The following is a 15,317-nucleotide window of genomic DNA, read 5'->3' as shown; positions in this document are numbered from 1 at the left end:
TTCTTGCAAGGAATGCTTTGCATCTAAACACAGAATTGCTCTAAAACATTACTCAGTACGGCAGTTGGAGATAGAAGTATGCAAAGTCAGCAACTGATTATGGACTCAGGTCCTCCCAACACCCAAAAAGGTAGAGAGAGCTATACAGCAAGTGATATACTGGTTTATATGGAGGGGGTGGACTGGGACTAACAGACTGGCACACAAAATGTGTAGCACTGCTCGTCAACAGAACTAATTTTGTGATAGAAAAGGGATCACACTTGCCAATTGCTGTACTTTCTCACAATATTGTCAATATCCCATGTTCATGAAACTTTGTCCAAAATTGTTATGTCACTGAATGCTAGATACCAACAGGTGTCCTGAGAAAAGGAAAAGTTTGTAACATGGCCATAGCTCTCAAAGGAAAACCAATTCCTAATAAATGAAAGCAGCAACTACCGCAGCAAACCTGGAAAATCTTGTGGGAAAATTTTGTGCTGAAAATAATACCAGAAGTTGCTAGATCAACTTGGTATTAAGTGATAAACTAGACAACAGCGACCAACTCCAAGCTTTACTCCAACAGGGATGTGAGTCAGAGACAAATTGAATCTGTGCAGTAATTTAACAACCATGGTCTGGTACACCAGCCAGCCTGAGTGTGGTTTTCAGGCAGATTTTCATGCCTTTTTAGGAAAATGCTTGGCTGGTCCACAAATTCCACCTCAGAGGATATGATACACAAACTATTAAAATATGATACCATGCAAAACAAAGTTTATGTGATTCACTGACATGACACACATGATTTCCCTCCCTTAAGTTACCCTGATGATTGTGGCATCAAGAATAGCGTATTGCTGCAAAATTAAATATAAACAATACAATAAAGTCTGCTACATCCTGAAAAAGGAAACCATTCTAGACACAAGAAGATTGAGAGTCATAAAAGTGTGAAGCAATCCATCTCTGAAGTCATGAAGGCACTGGGAATTCCAAGAAGATGTTACTGAGGTACAATACCACATATACCAATATTGAAGTGTAAATTAGCATCAAACACTGGTGGCTTCTGGGGCCCCAAAATTTAAGAAATGGATCTTGTATCTTTCACATGTTGTTTGGCATCTGTTGCCATAATGGAATGTACTTCTTTTCACTTCCTTTAGTAATAGTGATATGTTGAACTTCAAACTGCCCAGGACAAGACTTTCTCCCTAGTTCTATCAGGATATCTCGAATGATGCAATAATTGTGTTTATGAATTTGATGCAGTCATAATACTGGAACCTGAGGGTCAAAGATTCAAAAACAAGACCAATTTTTGAAGTACAACTGTTAAAGTTTTTGTGGCTTTGCTATGTGAGACATCTATAAATGACCTTTGTGTGGCTGTTCATTGCATTACAATTTTCGTAATTGGAAAATGGTCAGTAGGCAATGGTGATGAGGTGTGTAAGGCAATTTCACAAGTCTAATTCCACACCTACACATAATGGGTTTTTGGCTGACGGCATAAGATTCTGTTTATGGTGAACTGTCCATCACAAAAGAATGTTAAACATGGTGGTTCCACTGAGGCTTTTCACAAAAAGGCAATATTTTAGATAATGGCATTCTTTGTCTTCTCCTCCCAATTTTATCATCAACTATTCAAATGAAACACTGCAGTTTACAAAACAAAATCATCTGCACTAAACAATAACAAGATACAGCATTTGTATGTAGCACAGAAGATGCCAGTATGCAAGAGTTAAGGAAATGTTCAAATTCAGATGACTGAACAGCTTCTAGAAATACGTCGGTCAACAATTCCGATTCAGTAGCTGCTATACTTTCCTTCTACATTTAATGCAAATGTCCAACAAAGTATTACTGAACTATCCAAGCATGTTATACATGTATGACATTTATGTTATTCCTAATAGTAATTTGATGTTTTGCTTTACCTTTTTTAATGTGATTGTGCATGTGTTGTCACTATCAAAAGAAAATGATCTTTTCTACAACAGCTGATGAAGCATCAGTTAATAAACTATGCTACAACTTGCCTGAGCTCATCTCTTTCAGCCATCCATTTTTTGAGTTCCTGTAAGGATTCAGGTTCATCTCTATCTTGATGATCTTCTATCAGTTGTGTCAACATTTGCAGCCAATTACATTGCTGCTTGAACTCAGGGTTATTAAGAGTTTCAATTTCATGCTGGAAATACAAGAGAACAGTGAGAAAACTGAAAACCACCAAGGATGTGCAGTTCTTATATAAAATATGCTTTTTTGCAAGGAATGCTTTGCGTCTGAACACAGAATTGCTCTGAAATATTACTCTATGACAGTTGGAGATAGAAGTATGCAAAGTCAGCAACTGATTATGAACTCAGTAAGGGCAAATATGAAATATGGAGAGTCACAGAGTTTCTTACAGGAATTCCTGATTTTGGTCCACATAAACGAGCTTTCAGAAGCTTTATAAAGAACTGTTGCAAAACTGTAATATAAGTTAATGCATCAAACATATCAATAGACATGGTAGCTCATGCAATCAATGAAATACTGTGAGTAAAACTCCTTGGTATCAGCCAGATAATAAGTTAAAATGAAGACAACATCTAGATAAACTAACAAGATGCTCAGTTTGATACGTCTTCTGCTTGAATGTAATCCTCTTTGTCAGTGAGGGAAATGCATTGCAGATATAATTCTGAGACTATGTCAGCTTACAATGCACCTTAACTATTTCACACCATTTACGGAATGTGTTTTGGCATACAACAATCATCAGTAAGTAAATCAAAAAACTAAAAAATAAAAAGGAAGAAAATAACTATTACTGTTAACATATAATTGGAGTGGTTCATAGCAAACTGAAGAGGCCTCTCAATATGTAGTTTCAAGTAAAAGCAGTGCCATTTGGGTCACAAATTAGAGATAACAAGAATAAAGAACCCACAGGAAGACAGTAAACAAAGTGGCCATTATGAGGCATTAGTCTAGTAGCTACATGTCCACTCTGCAATCTTTTATCAGTGGTGTGGTACAAAATAACAACATGAAATACAATACTTTGAAATTAATTCACGATGGCGAATTCCTTGAGTTAGTTGGTTAGTTATGTGTTCCATTGATCGATAGCATGAATAACCGTTATGATGTGGAACGTGTCAAACGCACAAGAAATGCATACAGTAAACAAGTTTTGCTTTCTTTCCTTTTTTTCTTTTTGTTTACATTATAGTGTTATACCTAAATATTTCTATTATCTATCCCATTCCCTTAAATGGCACAAAATGCATATATTATATCTCCATATTTATTTACTCATATTCAAGAATTCATCTACAGTATAGAAGGAGTTGTCAAGGAGGTATGATTTCAGTTTGTTTTTGAAACTATTACTGCTGTCTATCAGACATTTTATTTCATCTGGTAATTTATCAAAACGTTTTATAGCAGCATATTTTACCCCTTTCTGTGCCAAAGATAGGTTAAGTAAAGGATAGTGTAGGTCTTTCTTTTTTCTGGTATTGTAATCATGAATGTCGCTGTTGATTTTAAACTGGTCCATGTTGTTGAGAAAAAATTTCATTACTGAGTAATGTACTGTGAAGCAGTTGTAAGAATTCCTAAACTTTTAAACAGATGCCTACAAGATGTGTAACTATGAAAGCAACACATTATTCTAACTACTTTCTTTTGAGCAGTGAATACCTTTTGCCTAAGTATTGAGTTGCCCCAGAATATTATTCCGTATGACATCAGAGACTGGAAGTATGCAAAGTATGTTAGCTTACTAATTTCTACATCCTCAAATTTGCAATTATTCTGATTGCTGAACCCAGCCGCTTTAGGAGATCCAAAATATGAAATTTCCAATTAAGATTCTCATCTATATGTACACCCAAAAACTTAGTATGTTCTCCCCTGGCTACTGACTTCTTTTGATGTGTTATGTTTATTGAAGGAATTATACTTTTTGCTGCAGAAAATTGAATGTACTGTGTTTTTTTTTTCAAAGTTCAGAGCAAGCCCATTTGCCGAAAACCAATTAATAACTTTTCCAAAGACCTTATTTGTATCATTTTCTATCAGACTTTCTATGCTTGTATCATCAGCAAACAGTGTCAATTCAGCATCTTGTTTCACATAAGAAGGGAGGTCATTCACATATATCAAGAACAGGAGGGAACCCATGATTGAACCTTGTGATACACCTAATGTAATTTTGCCCCAGTTAGATGAAGTGGCAAACTCCTTTGAATCACTTGAAGCATATAAAGAGACTTTTTGTTCCTGTTCTGTAGATATGACTTAAACCACTCATATGCTGTTCCATTTGTTGTTGTTGTGGTCTTCAGTCCTGAGACTGGTTTGATGCATCTCTCCATGCTACTCTATCCTGTGTAAGCTTCTTCATCTCCCAGTACCCACTGCAACCCACATCCTTCTGAATCTGCTTAGTGTACTCATCTCTTGGTCTCCCTCTACAATTTTTACCCTCTACACTGCCCTCCAATACTAAATTTGTGATCCCTTGATGCCTCAGAACATGTCCTACCAACTGATCCCTTCTTCTGGTCAAGTTGTGCCACAAACTTCTCTTCTCCCCAATCCTATTCAGTACTTCCTCATTAGTTATGTGACCTACCCTTCTAATCTTCAGCATTCATCTGTAGCACCACATTTTGAAAGCTTCTATTCTCTTCTTGTTCAAACTATTTATCGTCCATGTTTCACTTCCATACATGACTACACTCCATACAAATACTTTCAGAAATGACTTCCTGACACTTAAATCTATATTCGATGTCAACAAATTTCTCTTCTTCACAAAAGCTTTCCTTGCCATTGCCAGTCTACATTTTATATCCTCCCTACTTCGACCATCATCAGTTATTTTGCTCCCAAAATAGCAAAACTCCTTTACTACTTTAAGTGTCTCATTTAATAATCTAATTCCCTCAGCATCACCCGACTTAATTCGACTACATTCCATTATCCTCGTTTTGCTTTTGTTGATGTTCATCTTATATCCACCTTTCAAGACACTATCCATTCCGTTCAACTGCTCTTCCAAGTCCTTTGCTGTCTCTGACAGAATTACGATGTCATCGGCGAACTTCAAAGTTTTTATTTCTTCTCCATGGATTTTAATACCTACTCTGAATTTTTCTTTTGTTTCCTTTACTGCTTGCTCAATATACAGATTGAATAACATCGGGGAGAGACTACAACCCTGTCTCACTCCCTTCCCAAACACTGCTTCCCTTTCATGCCCCTCAACTGTTATAACTGCAATCAGGTTTCTGTACAAATTGTAAATAGCCTTTCGCTCCCTGTATTTTACCCCTGCCACCTTCAGAATTTGAAAGAGAGTATTCCAGTCAACATTGTCAAAAGCTTTCTCTAAGTCTACAAATGCTAGAAACGTAGGTTTGCCCTTCCTTAATCTAGCTTTTAGATAAGTCGTAGGGTCAGTATTGCCTCACGTGTTCCAACATTTCTACAGAATCCAAACTGATCTTCCCCAAGGTCGGCTTCTACTAGTCTTTCCATTTGTCTGTAAAGAATTCACGTTAGTATTTTGCAGCTGTGACTTATTAAACTGATAGTTTGGTAATTTTCACATCTGTCAACACCTGCTTTATTTGGGATTGGAATTATTATATTCTTCTTGAAGTCTGAGGGTTTTTCGCCTGCCTCATACATTTTGTTCACCAGATCGTAGAGTTTTGTCAGGACTAGCTCTCCCAAGGCCGTCAGTAGTTCTAATGGAATGTTGTCTACTCCGGGGGCCTTGTTTCGACTCAGGTCTTTCAGTGGTCTCTCAAATTCTACACGCAGTATCGTATCTCCCATTTCATCTTCATCTACATCCTCTTCCATTTCCATTATATTGTCCTCAAGTACATCGCCCTTGTATAGACCCTCTATATACTCCTTCCACCTTTCTGCTTTCCCTTCTTTGCTTAGAACTGGGTTTCCATATGAGCTCTTGATGTTATACAAGTGGTTCTCTTATTTAAAGGTCTCTTTAATTTTCCTGTAGGCAGTATCTATCTTACCCCTAGTGAGATAATCCTCTACATCCTTACATTTGTCCTCTAGCCATCCCCGCTTAGCCATTTTGCACTTCCTATCGATCTCATTTTTGAGACGTCTGTATTCCTTTTTGCCTGCTTCATTTACTGCATTTCTATATTTTCTCCTTTCATCAATAAAATTCAATATTTCTTCTGTTACCCAAGGATTTCTACTAGTCCTCGACTTTTTACCTACTTGATCCTCTGCTGCCTTCACTACTTCATCCCTCAAAGCTACCCATTCTTCCTCTACTGTATTTCTTTCCCCCATTCCTGTCAATTGTTCCCTTATGCTCTCCCTGAAACTCTGTACAACCTCTGGTTCTTTTAGTTTATCCATGTCCAAGCTCCTTAAATTCACACCTTTTTGTGGTTTCTTCAGTTTTAATCTACAGGTCATAACCAATAGATTGTGGTCAGTGTCCACATCTGCCCCTGGAAATGTCTTACAATTTAAAACCTGGTTCCTAAATCTCTGTCATACAGAAAACTGTATGAGACAGCAAGAACTAGTACAGATCCAGAAGTAGTTTTACACTATAAAAATTATTGTAACATACTGAGAAAAGTTGTAAGGAAATAAAGAAATATGTATGTTAGAGAAGAAACTAACAACTCCAGCAATAAAATCAAATCAATATGGAATGTTGTTAGAAGGGAGACAGGAAAAGTAACCACTGGATTGGGTTGGGTTCTTTGGGAGAAGAGACCAAACAGCGAGGTCATCAGTCTCATTGGATTAGGGAAGGATGGGGAAGGAAGTCAACCATGCCCTTTCAAAGGAACCATCCAGGCATTTGCCTGGAGCGATTTAGGGAAATCACGTAAAACCCAAATCAGGATGGCCGGGTGCAGGATTGAACCGTCATCCTCCCGAATGTGAGTCCAGAGTGCTAACCACTGTGCCACATCACTCGGTAGTAGCCACTGGGGTAAGTAGTATTATTGTTAAAGAGAATGAGACCATCTTAACCAACAAAACACAGGTAACCAATGTATTTAACAATCACTTCTTAAGCGTAGGAGAAAAAATTGGTGAGAATAGTTCAAAAGAAAAAGCCAGGCAGTACATGGAAGAGACAGTTTTGAAAAATTTTATTCAGATTAAGTTTCATTTAGCAGCCTCTTGTGAAATAAGGAAAATTGTTAAATCTTTGAAAAATAAATGTTCTTTTGGAGTAGATGATGTTTTGAGTCACATATGAAATGCAACACTGACTTAGGGTATTTTTCCACACAGGTTAAAATATGACATTGTCAGGCCTCTCTACAAAACGGGGGAAACCACAGATATCAATAATTACCAGCCAGCATCCATGCTTACAGCATTTTCAAAAATCTTTGAGAAAGTAATGTACTCAAGAGTGGTTAGCCATCTCAACAGTAGTGGGATACATAGTAAATCACAGTTAGGATTTCAGAAATGCTGTTCCAATGAGACAGCAATATACAATTTCACTGTCCACATAATAGAGTCTTTAAATAGTAAAATGTCACCAGTAGGAATATTCTGTAACTTATCCAAAGCATTTGACTGTGTGAACCATGACATTATGTTAGAGACATTACAATTCTATGGTATAAATGAACCATGGACCTTGCCGTTGGTGGGGAGGCTTGCGTGCCTCAGCGATACAGATAGCTGTACAGTAGGTGCAACCACAACGGATGGGTATCTGTTGAGAGGCCAGACAAACGTGTGGTTCCTGAAGAGGGGCAGCAGCCTTTTCAGTAGTTGCAGGGGCAACAGTCTGGATGATTGACTGATCTGGCCTTGTAACAATAACCAACACGGCCTTGCTGTGCTGGTACTGCGAATGGCTGAAAGCAAGGGTAAACTATGGCCGTAATTTTTCCCAAGGGTATGCAGCTTTACTGTATGATTAAATGATGATGGCGTCCTCTTGGGTAAAATATTCCGGAGGTAAAATAGTCCCCCATTTGGATCTCCGGGCGGGGACTACTCAAGAGGATGTTGTTATCAGGAGAAAGAAAACTGGCGTTCTACGGATCGGAGCGTGGAATGTCATATCCCTTAATCGGGCAGGTAGGTTAGAAAATTTTAAAAGGGAAATGGATAGGTTAAAGTTAGATATAGTGGGAATTAGTGAAGTTTGGTGGCAGGAGAAACAAGACTTTTGGTCAGGTGAATACAGGGTTATAAACACAAAATCAAATAGGGATAATGCAGGAGTAGGTGTAATAATGAATAAAAAAATAGAGTGCGAGTAAGCTACTACAAACAGCATAATGAACGCATTATTGTGGCCAAGATAGATACGAAGCCCACACCTACTACAGTAGTACAAGTTTATATGCCAACTAGCTCTGAAGATGACAAAGAAATTGAAGAAATGTATGATCAAATAAAAGAAATTATTCAGATAGTGAAGGGAGATGAAAATTTAATATTCATGGGTGACTGGAATTCGGTAGTAGGAAAAGGGAGAGAAGGAAACGTAGTAGGTGAATATGGACTGGGGCAAAGAAATGAAAGAGGAAGCCGCCTGGTAGAATTTTGCACAGAGCACAACTTAATCATAGGTAACACTTGGTTCAAGAATCATAAAAGAAGGCTGTATACATGGAAGAAGCCTGGAGATACTAAAAGATATCAGGTAGATTATACGAGGGTCGGTCAAAAAGTAATGCCTCCCATTTTTTTTCTACTTAAAAAATTAAGTTAAGTGAAAAATTTGAATTTGGCGCCATTCCTCAAACCTTCTTCTGCAATCCACTGCAGTAGTAACTTTCTGTGTCAACAGGTGGCAGCACAGCAGAAGTTTGTAAGATGGCCGACATCGATGTTCGTTTGAGACAGCGTTGTGTGATTGAATTCTTGAATGCAGAAGGTGAAACGCCCATACGCATTCATGAAAGACTGAAGAAGGTGTATGGTGTTGTGACAGTGGATGTCAGCACTGTTAGACGATTGGTTCGTCGTTGTAAGGAAGCTGAAGGGCAAACACCGTTGACTGACGAAAAGCGGAGCGGCAGGCCGGTGAGTGCAGTGACTCCACACAACATTCAGCAAGTTGATGACATCATTCGTGGTGACCGTTGGGTGACTGCAGATGAAGTGTGTCGCATTATTTCTCTTAGTAAAGGCAGTGTGATCACGATTATTAAACAATTGGGGTACTCAAAAGTTTGTGCATGGTGGGTTCCAAGAATGTTAACCGATCAGAATAAAGAGGCAAGGAAAGCAATAGCCTCCCAACACTTGCAGCGGTTCCGTTTGGAGGGAGATGAGTTTCTGAAAAAAAATTGTGACCGGGGATGAAACATGGGTGCATTTTTTGAACCCGAATCAAAGAGGCAGTCAATGGAGTGGCGTCACACAAGCTCGCCGAGGAAGAAAAAATTCAAAACTGTGCGATCGGCAGGGAAAGTTATGGCAACAGTTTTCTGGGATACAGAGGGTGTGATTCTGGTTGATTTTTTGGAGAAGGGATGCACAATAAATTCTGTTCAATACGTCACAACCCTCAAAAAACTTAAAGCACGTCTTCAGCGAGTTCGCCCAACAAAATCAATGGCAGATGTTCTTCTTTTGCATGAGAATGCAAGATCACACACCACTCGTCACACCTCTGACGAGATTGTCAAAATTGGATGGGAAGTTTTGCCTCATCCCCCATACAGCCCTGACCTGGCACCATCAGACTTCCATCTGTTCGGGCCACTAAAAGCAGCTCATCGTGGGATTCATTTTGAAGATGAGGAGGCCGTCAAAACATCCGTGCGTCAATGGCTTAGGAAGCAGAGCTGTGATTTTTACCGTGCTGGGATACATGCCCTTGTTCAAAGATGGACCAAAACTGTAGAGATGGGCGGAGATTACATTGAAAAATGACAAAATGATCCTCAATGTTGTGGTTTTCAACCTATGTAATTGCATTTAAATTTCCTGACAATTAAACGTAGAAAAAAAAATAGGAGGCATTACTTTTTGACTGACCCTCGTATAATCTACCTGATACCTTTTAGTATCTCCAGGCTTCTTCCATGTATACAGCCTTCTTTTATGATTCTTGAACCAAGTGTTACCTATGATTAAGTTGTGCTCTGTGCAAAATTCTACCAGGCGGCTTCCTCTTTCATTTCTTTGCCCCAGTCCATATTCACCTACTACGTTTCCTTCCCTCCCTTTTCCTACTACCGAATTCCAGTCACCCATGAATATTAAATTTTCATCTCCCTTCACTATCTGAATAATTTCTTTTATTTGATCATACATTTCTTCAATTTCTTTGTCATCTTCAGAGCTAGTTGGCATATAAACTTGTACTACTGTAGTAGGTGTGGGCTTCGTATCTATCTTGGCCACAATAATGCGTTCATTATGCTGTTTGTAGTAGCTTACTCGCACTCTATTTTTTTATTCATTATTACACCTACTCCTGCATTATCCCTATTTGATTTTGTGTTTATAACCCTGTATTCACCTGACCAAAAGTCTTGTTCCTTCTGCCACCAAACTTCACTAATTCCCACTATATCTAACTTTAACCTATCCATTTCCCTTTTAAAATTTTCTAACCTACCTGCCCGATTAAGGGATATGACATTCCACGCTCCGATCCGTAGAACGCCAGTTTTCTTTCTCCTGATAACGACATCCTCTTGAGTAGTCCCAGCCGGGAGATCCGAATGGGGGACTATTTTACCTCCGGAATATTTTACCCAAGAGGACGCCATCATCATTTAATCATACAGTAAAGCTGCATACCCTTGGGAAAAATTACGGCCATAGTTTCCCCTTGCTTTCAGCCATTCGCAGTACCAGCACAGCAAGGCCGTGTTGGTTATTGTTACAAGGCCAGATCAGTCAATCATCCAGACTGTTGCCCCTGCAACTACTGAAAAGGCTGCTGCCCCTCTTCAGGAACCACACGTTTGTCTGGCCTCTCAACAGATACCCATCCGTTGTGGTTGCACCTACTGTACAGCTATCTGTATCGCTGAGGCACGCAAGCCTCCCCACCAACGGCAAGGTCCATGGTTCATTTATACCATAGAATTGTAATGTCTCTAACATAATGTCATGGTTCACACAGTCAAATGCTTTGGATAAGTTACAGAATATTCCTACTGGTGACATTTTACTATTTAAAGACTCTATTATGTGGACAGTGAAATTGTATATTGCTGTCTCATTGGAACAGCATTTCTGAAATCCTAACTGTGATTTACTATGTATCCCACTACTGTTGAGATGGCTAACCACTCTTGAGTACATTACTTTCTCAAAGATTTTTGAAAATGCTGTAAGCATGGATGCTGGCTGGTAATTATTGATATCTGTGGTTTCCCCCGTTTTGTAGAGAGGCCTGACAATGTCATATTTTAACCTGTGTGGAAAAATACCCTAAGTCAGTGTTGCATTTCATATGTGACTCAAAACATCATCTACTCCAAAAGAACATTTATTTTTCAAAGATTTAACAATTTTCCTTATTTCACAAGAGGCTGCTAAATGAAACTTAATCTGAATAAAATTTTTCAAAACTGTCTCTTCCATGTACTGCCTGGCTTTTTCTTTTGAACTATTCTCACCAATTTTTTCTCCTACGCTTAAGAAGTGATTGTTAAATACATTGGTTACCTGTGTTTTGTTGGTTAAGATGGTCTCATTCTCTTTAACAATAATACTACTTACCCCAGTGGTTACTACCGAGTGATGTGGCACAGTGGTTAGCACTCTGGACTCACATTCGGGAGGATGACGGTTCAATCCTGCATCCGGCCATCCTGATTTAGGTTTTACGTGATTTCCCTAAATCGCTCCAGGCAAATGCCTGGATGGTTCCTTTGAAAGGGCATGGTTGACTTCCTTCCCCGTCCTTCCCTAATCCAATGAGACTGATGACCTCGCTGTTTGGTCTCTTCTCCCATAGAACCCAACCCAATCCAGTGGTTACTTTTCCTGTCTCCCTTCTAACAACATTCCATATTGATTTGATTTTATTGCTGGAGTTGTTCGTTTCTTCTCTAACATACATATTTCTTTATTTCCTTACAACTTTTCTCAGTATGTTACAATAATTTTTATAGTGTAAAACTACTTCTGGATCTTTACTAGTTCTTGCTGTCTCATACAGTTTTCTTTTTCTTTCTGAGACACTTTAATACCTGTAGTAATCCAAGGTTTCTTTGAAAAGTTTGTGGTGTTACATTTAGTAATTTTCTTTGGAAAACAATGTTCAAAAAAGGATATAAATTTATCAAGAAATATGCTGCATTTATCATTAGCATTTGGCTCATTAAATACATCTTCCCAGTTTACATTTCCTAAACTTTCTCTGAAGTGATCTATAGATACCGGGTTGAGCACCTTCACACTTTTACTTAATGGTTTCTTAAGTGTACACTCTGTTAGGTTTTGTAAGTTAATCAGTTGTGCATCATGGTTGGATAATCCATTTACCACAGGGAAAGCAGGTGTTTGTTCTACATCCTCTTGCTGTACAAATACATTATCTATTAGAGTACTAAAACCGAGCGAGGTGGCGCAGTGGTTAGCACACTGGACTCGCATTCAGGAGGACGACGGTTCAATCCCGTCTCCGGCCATCCTGATTTAGGTTTTCCGTGATTTCCCTAAATCGTTGCAGGCAAATGCCGGGATGGTTCCATTGAAAGGGCACGGCCGATTTCCTTCCCAATCCTTCCCCAACCCAACCTTGCGCTCCGTCTCTAATGATCTCGTTGTCGACGGGACGTTAAACACTACCCACCACCACCATATTAGAGTACTAATGTCCTGCCGGCCGAAGTGGCCGAGCTGTTCTAGGTGCTATACAGTCTGGAACCGTGTGACCACTACGGTTGCAGGTTTGAATCCTGCCTTGGGGCATGGATGTGTGTGATGTCCTTAAGTTTAAGTAGTTCTAAGTTCTAGGGGACTGATGATCACAGCAGTTAAGTCCCATAGTGCTCAGAGCCATTTAAACCATTTTTACTAAAGTCCTGAGCTATACGTGTAGGGAAACTGATCACTGATTCTAAGTGATATGTTGTTAACAACACTTCTAGTTCATTTTTCCTATCAGAATTGCTTAGAAAGTTAATATTGAAATCATCACTGATTAATAACTTCTCTTTGTCTGACAGACAGCATAATAGGGAGCCAAACATTTTTTTATGAATAGCTCCCAATCTCCTAGTGGAGACCTGTACACTGTTGCTAATATCAACACAACATTATCTAGCTGAAGTTCACATGCACAAACCTAAAAGTGCTGATTAACACAGAATTTGCTTAATTCAACAGTTCTGTATTTATACCCTTGTTTTATGAAAATGGCAACTCCTTTATCCATACTAGATCTACAAGTGTAAGATGCTAAATGAGCTGTATTAGGTACAGATCTACTACCCAATCTATACCTAATACAGCTGGCATCAAGGAAAAGTATTTCGTACATCCGTAGATCTCAACAGTGTCTGTTATTTCAGATACGATTGTATGAAACACAATTTAAAAAAAAAAAAAAAAAAAAAAAAAAAAAAAAAAAAATTAAAATAGTTCCGTCTGCCGGCCGCTGGGGTCTCACGGTTCTAGGCGCGCAGTCCAGAACTGTGCGACTGCTACGGTCGCAGGTTCGAATCCTGCCTTGGGCATGGATGTGTGTGATGCCCTTAGGTTAGTTAGTTCTAGGGGACTGATGACCATAGCAGTTGAGTCCCATAGTGCTCAGAGCATTTGAACCATAGTTCTGTCTATATCTTTACAGAACCTAAAATAACACATTATTGACAACTGTATTGTATACTGATGAATAAAAGGAATGAAAACATGAAACTTAGACTTATTCACTTATAACACTTTTTATTATTATAATCAAGATTAGGTCTAGTTCTTTGCTGATCTGATGTTTAACAAGTGGAACTTTTAGGCTCCTTAGGACTGTACATATGAAACACTCTTAATAATGTTTTCTCGAAGAACAGGAATCAGTGTTTATAATTACATCTGTATTAGAAGGCATTCTGGAAACACTTATTTTACTATTCCCATTTCTTTGTCTGACAACTACATATTGGTAAGGTTCACAACTCCATCTGAGAAATAATGCATTAGTCTAGTGACTTCATGTGCATTCTATGCAAGTATTTTCTTTATTAATAATAACAACTGTTTTACTTGATGACAAGGGCAATATTCACTTTCACTCCATGTTGTCTTTTGGATTCATGCTCTGGGGGCAAACAACTAAGGTAATAAAATATTTATTCAAAGCAAGCATTAAAAAAGTCACACGAAGTCTATAAACACAAATCTAAAGAAGTCTTTTCAAATAATTTGGAATTCAGTAGACTTGCTTGCTGTACTGTAAGTCTTTAACACATCAACTGCCATGAGGCTGCCGTGGACACAGCAGAGCCCCATGTCTGATGCCTTGTGTCCCCTGAAGGCCACAAACTATACTCTGTTTAGTACAGTATATCTTGAGATGGTGCGGTGATCTTGGATTGAAGAGGTATTATCAGTTTAGTCTTAGTCGCAATTGTGGCTTTTTACAGCTGCTACAGTTTTCTTGGACTCCAGTGCCAGTACCAATATAATGGTTGTGATCATCATTGTTACTGTTATTAAATGTGTCCACAAATTCATATTCTTTTGTAGAAAACTCTGATAATGCTGAATCAATGACATCAAAATCACATTCTTCCAATATTCTCAGTGATTCTTTCTCAGTGAAACCAGTCATTTATTGACATTTACAGTGTTGTGCCATCCAATCCCACAGGATGACAGCAGGGGATCCATTTTACCTACAACCATTTATGCTTGTTTTATATGATAAAGCAAAACTCAATGTTCATACCAAAATTAGCTGTCATCTTTACAATGGAAATAGAGTGACAATGAAATTTTGTAAGAATTAGTACAGAAAATTCTGTTAATAGTAAAGCTGGAAAAAACAAAGTTCAAAACACTGAACAAGATGATGTACCTAATTTCCTGTACACCACCATCAACTCAGTCAAGGACTACAAATTAATGCATGCACCATATAAAGGACTAAACCCAGTAGAGCCTGTGGCTAGTGTGGGCAAACAACATCAGGTGTGGCACTTTGCCATCTCTTCCAGTAGCCTTGTGGCAGTTAACATGTTAATGACAACTGTGATTAATAGCTAGAATCAGCTGCAAGTGAACTGTCATTTCTACAACTGTAGATACAATCACAACATTCAACTACAATTTTTGAATTTTATTATGATAAATTGTCATTATTTTTA

The 15,317-nt window shown here is 38.5% G+C and overlaps 1 protein-coding gene across 4 annotated transcripts in view; it reads right to left on the bottom strand.

Moving 5' to 3' along the window:
* Positions 1-15,317, bottom strand: part of LOC126354514 (5'-nucleotidase domain-containing protein 3) — a 189,415-nt gene that overhangs the window by 37,808 nt on the left and 136,290 nt on the right. For all 4 annotated transcript variants that reach the window (XM_050004259.1, XM_050004242.1, XM_050004233.1 and 1 more), the window contains exon 8: positions 2,037-2,188. In XM_050004259.1, the coding sequence (XP_049860216.1) occupies positions 2,037-2,188 (152 nt within the window). The remainder of the gene's footprint in view (positions 1-2,036; positions 2,189-15,317) is intronic.

This window comes from Schistocerca gregaria, chromosome 1 (assembly GCF_023897955.1).
Source record: "Schistocerca gregaria isolate iqSchGreg1 chromosome 1, iqSchGreg1.2, whole genome shotgun sequence".
In the NCBI taxonomy this organism is placed as follows: Eukaryota; Metazoa; Arthropoda; class Insecta; order Orthoptera; family Acrididae; genus Schistocerca; species Schistocerca gregaria.
The sequence above is the reverse complement of the archived record's forward strand: the minus strand, read 5'-3'. Positions and strand labels throughout refer to the sequence as shown.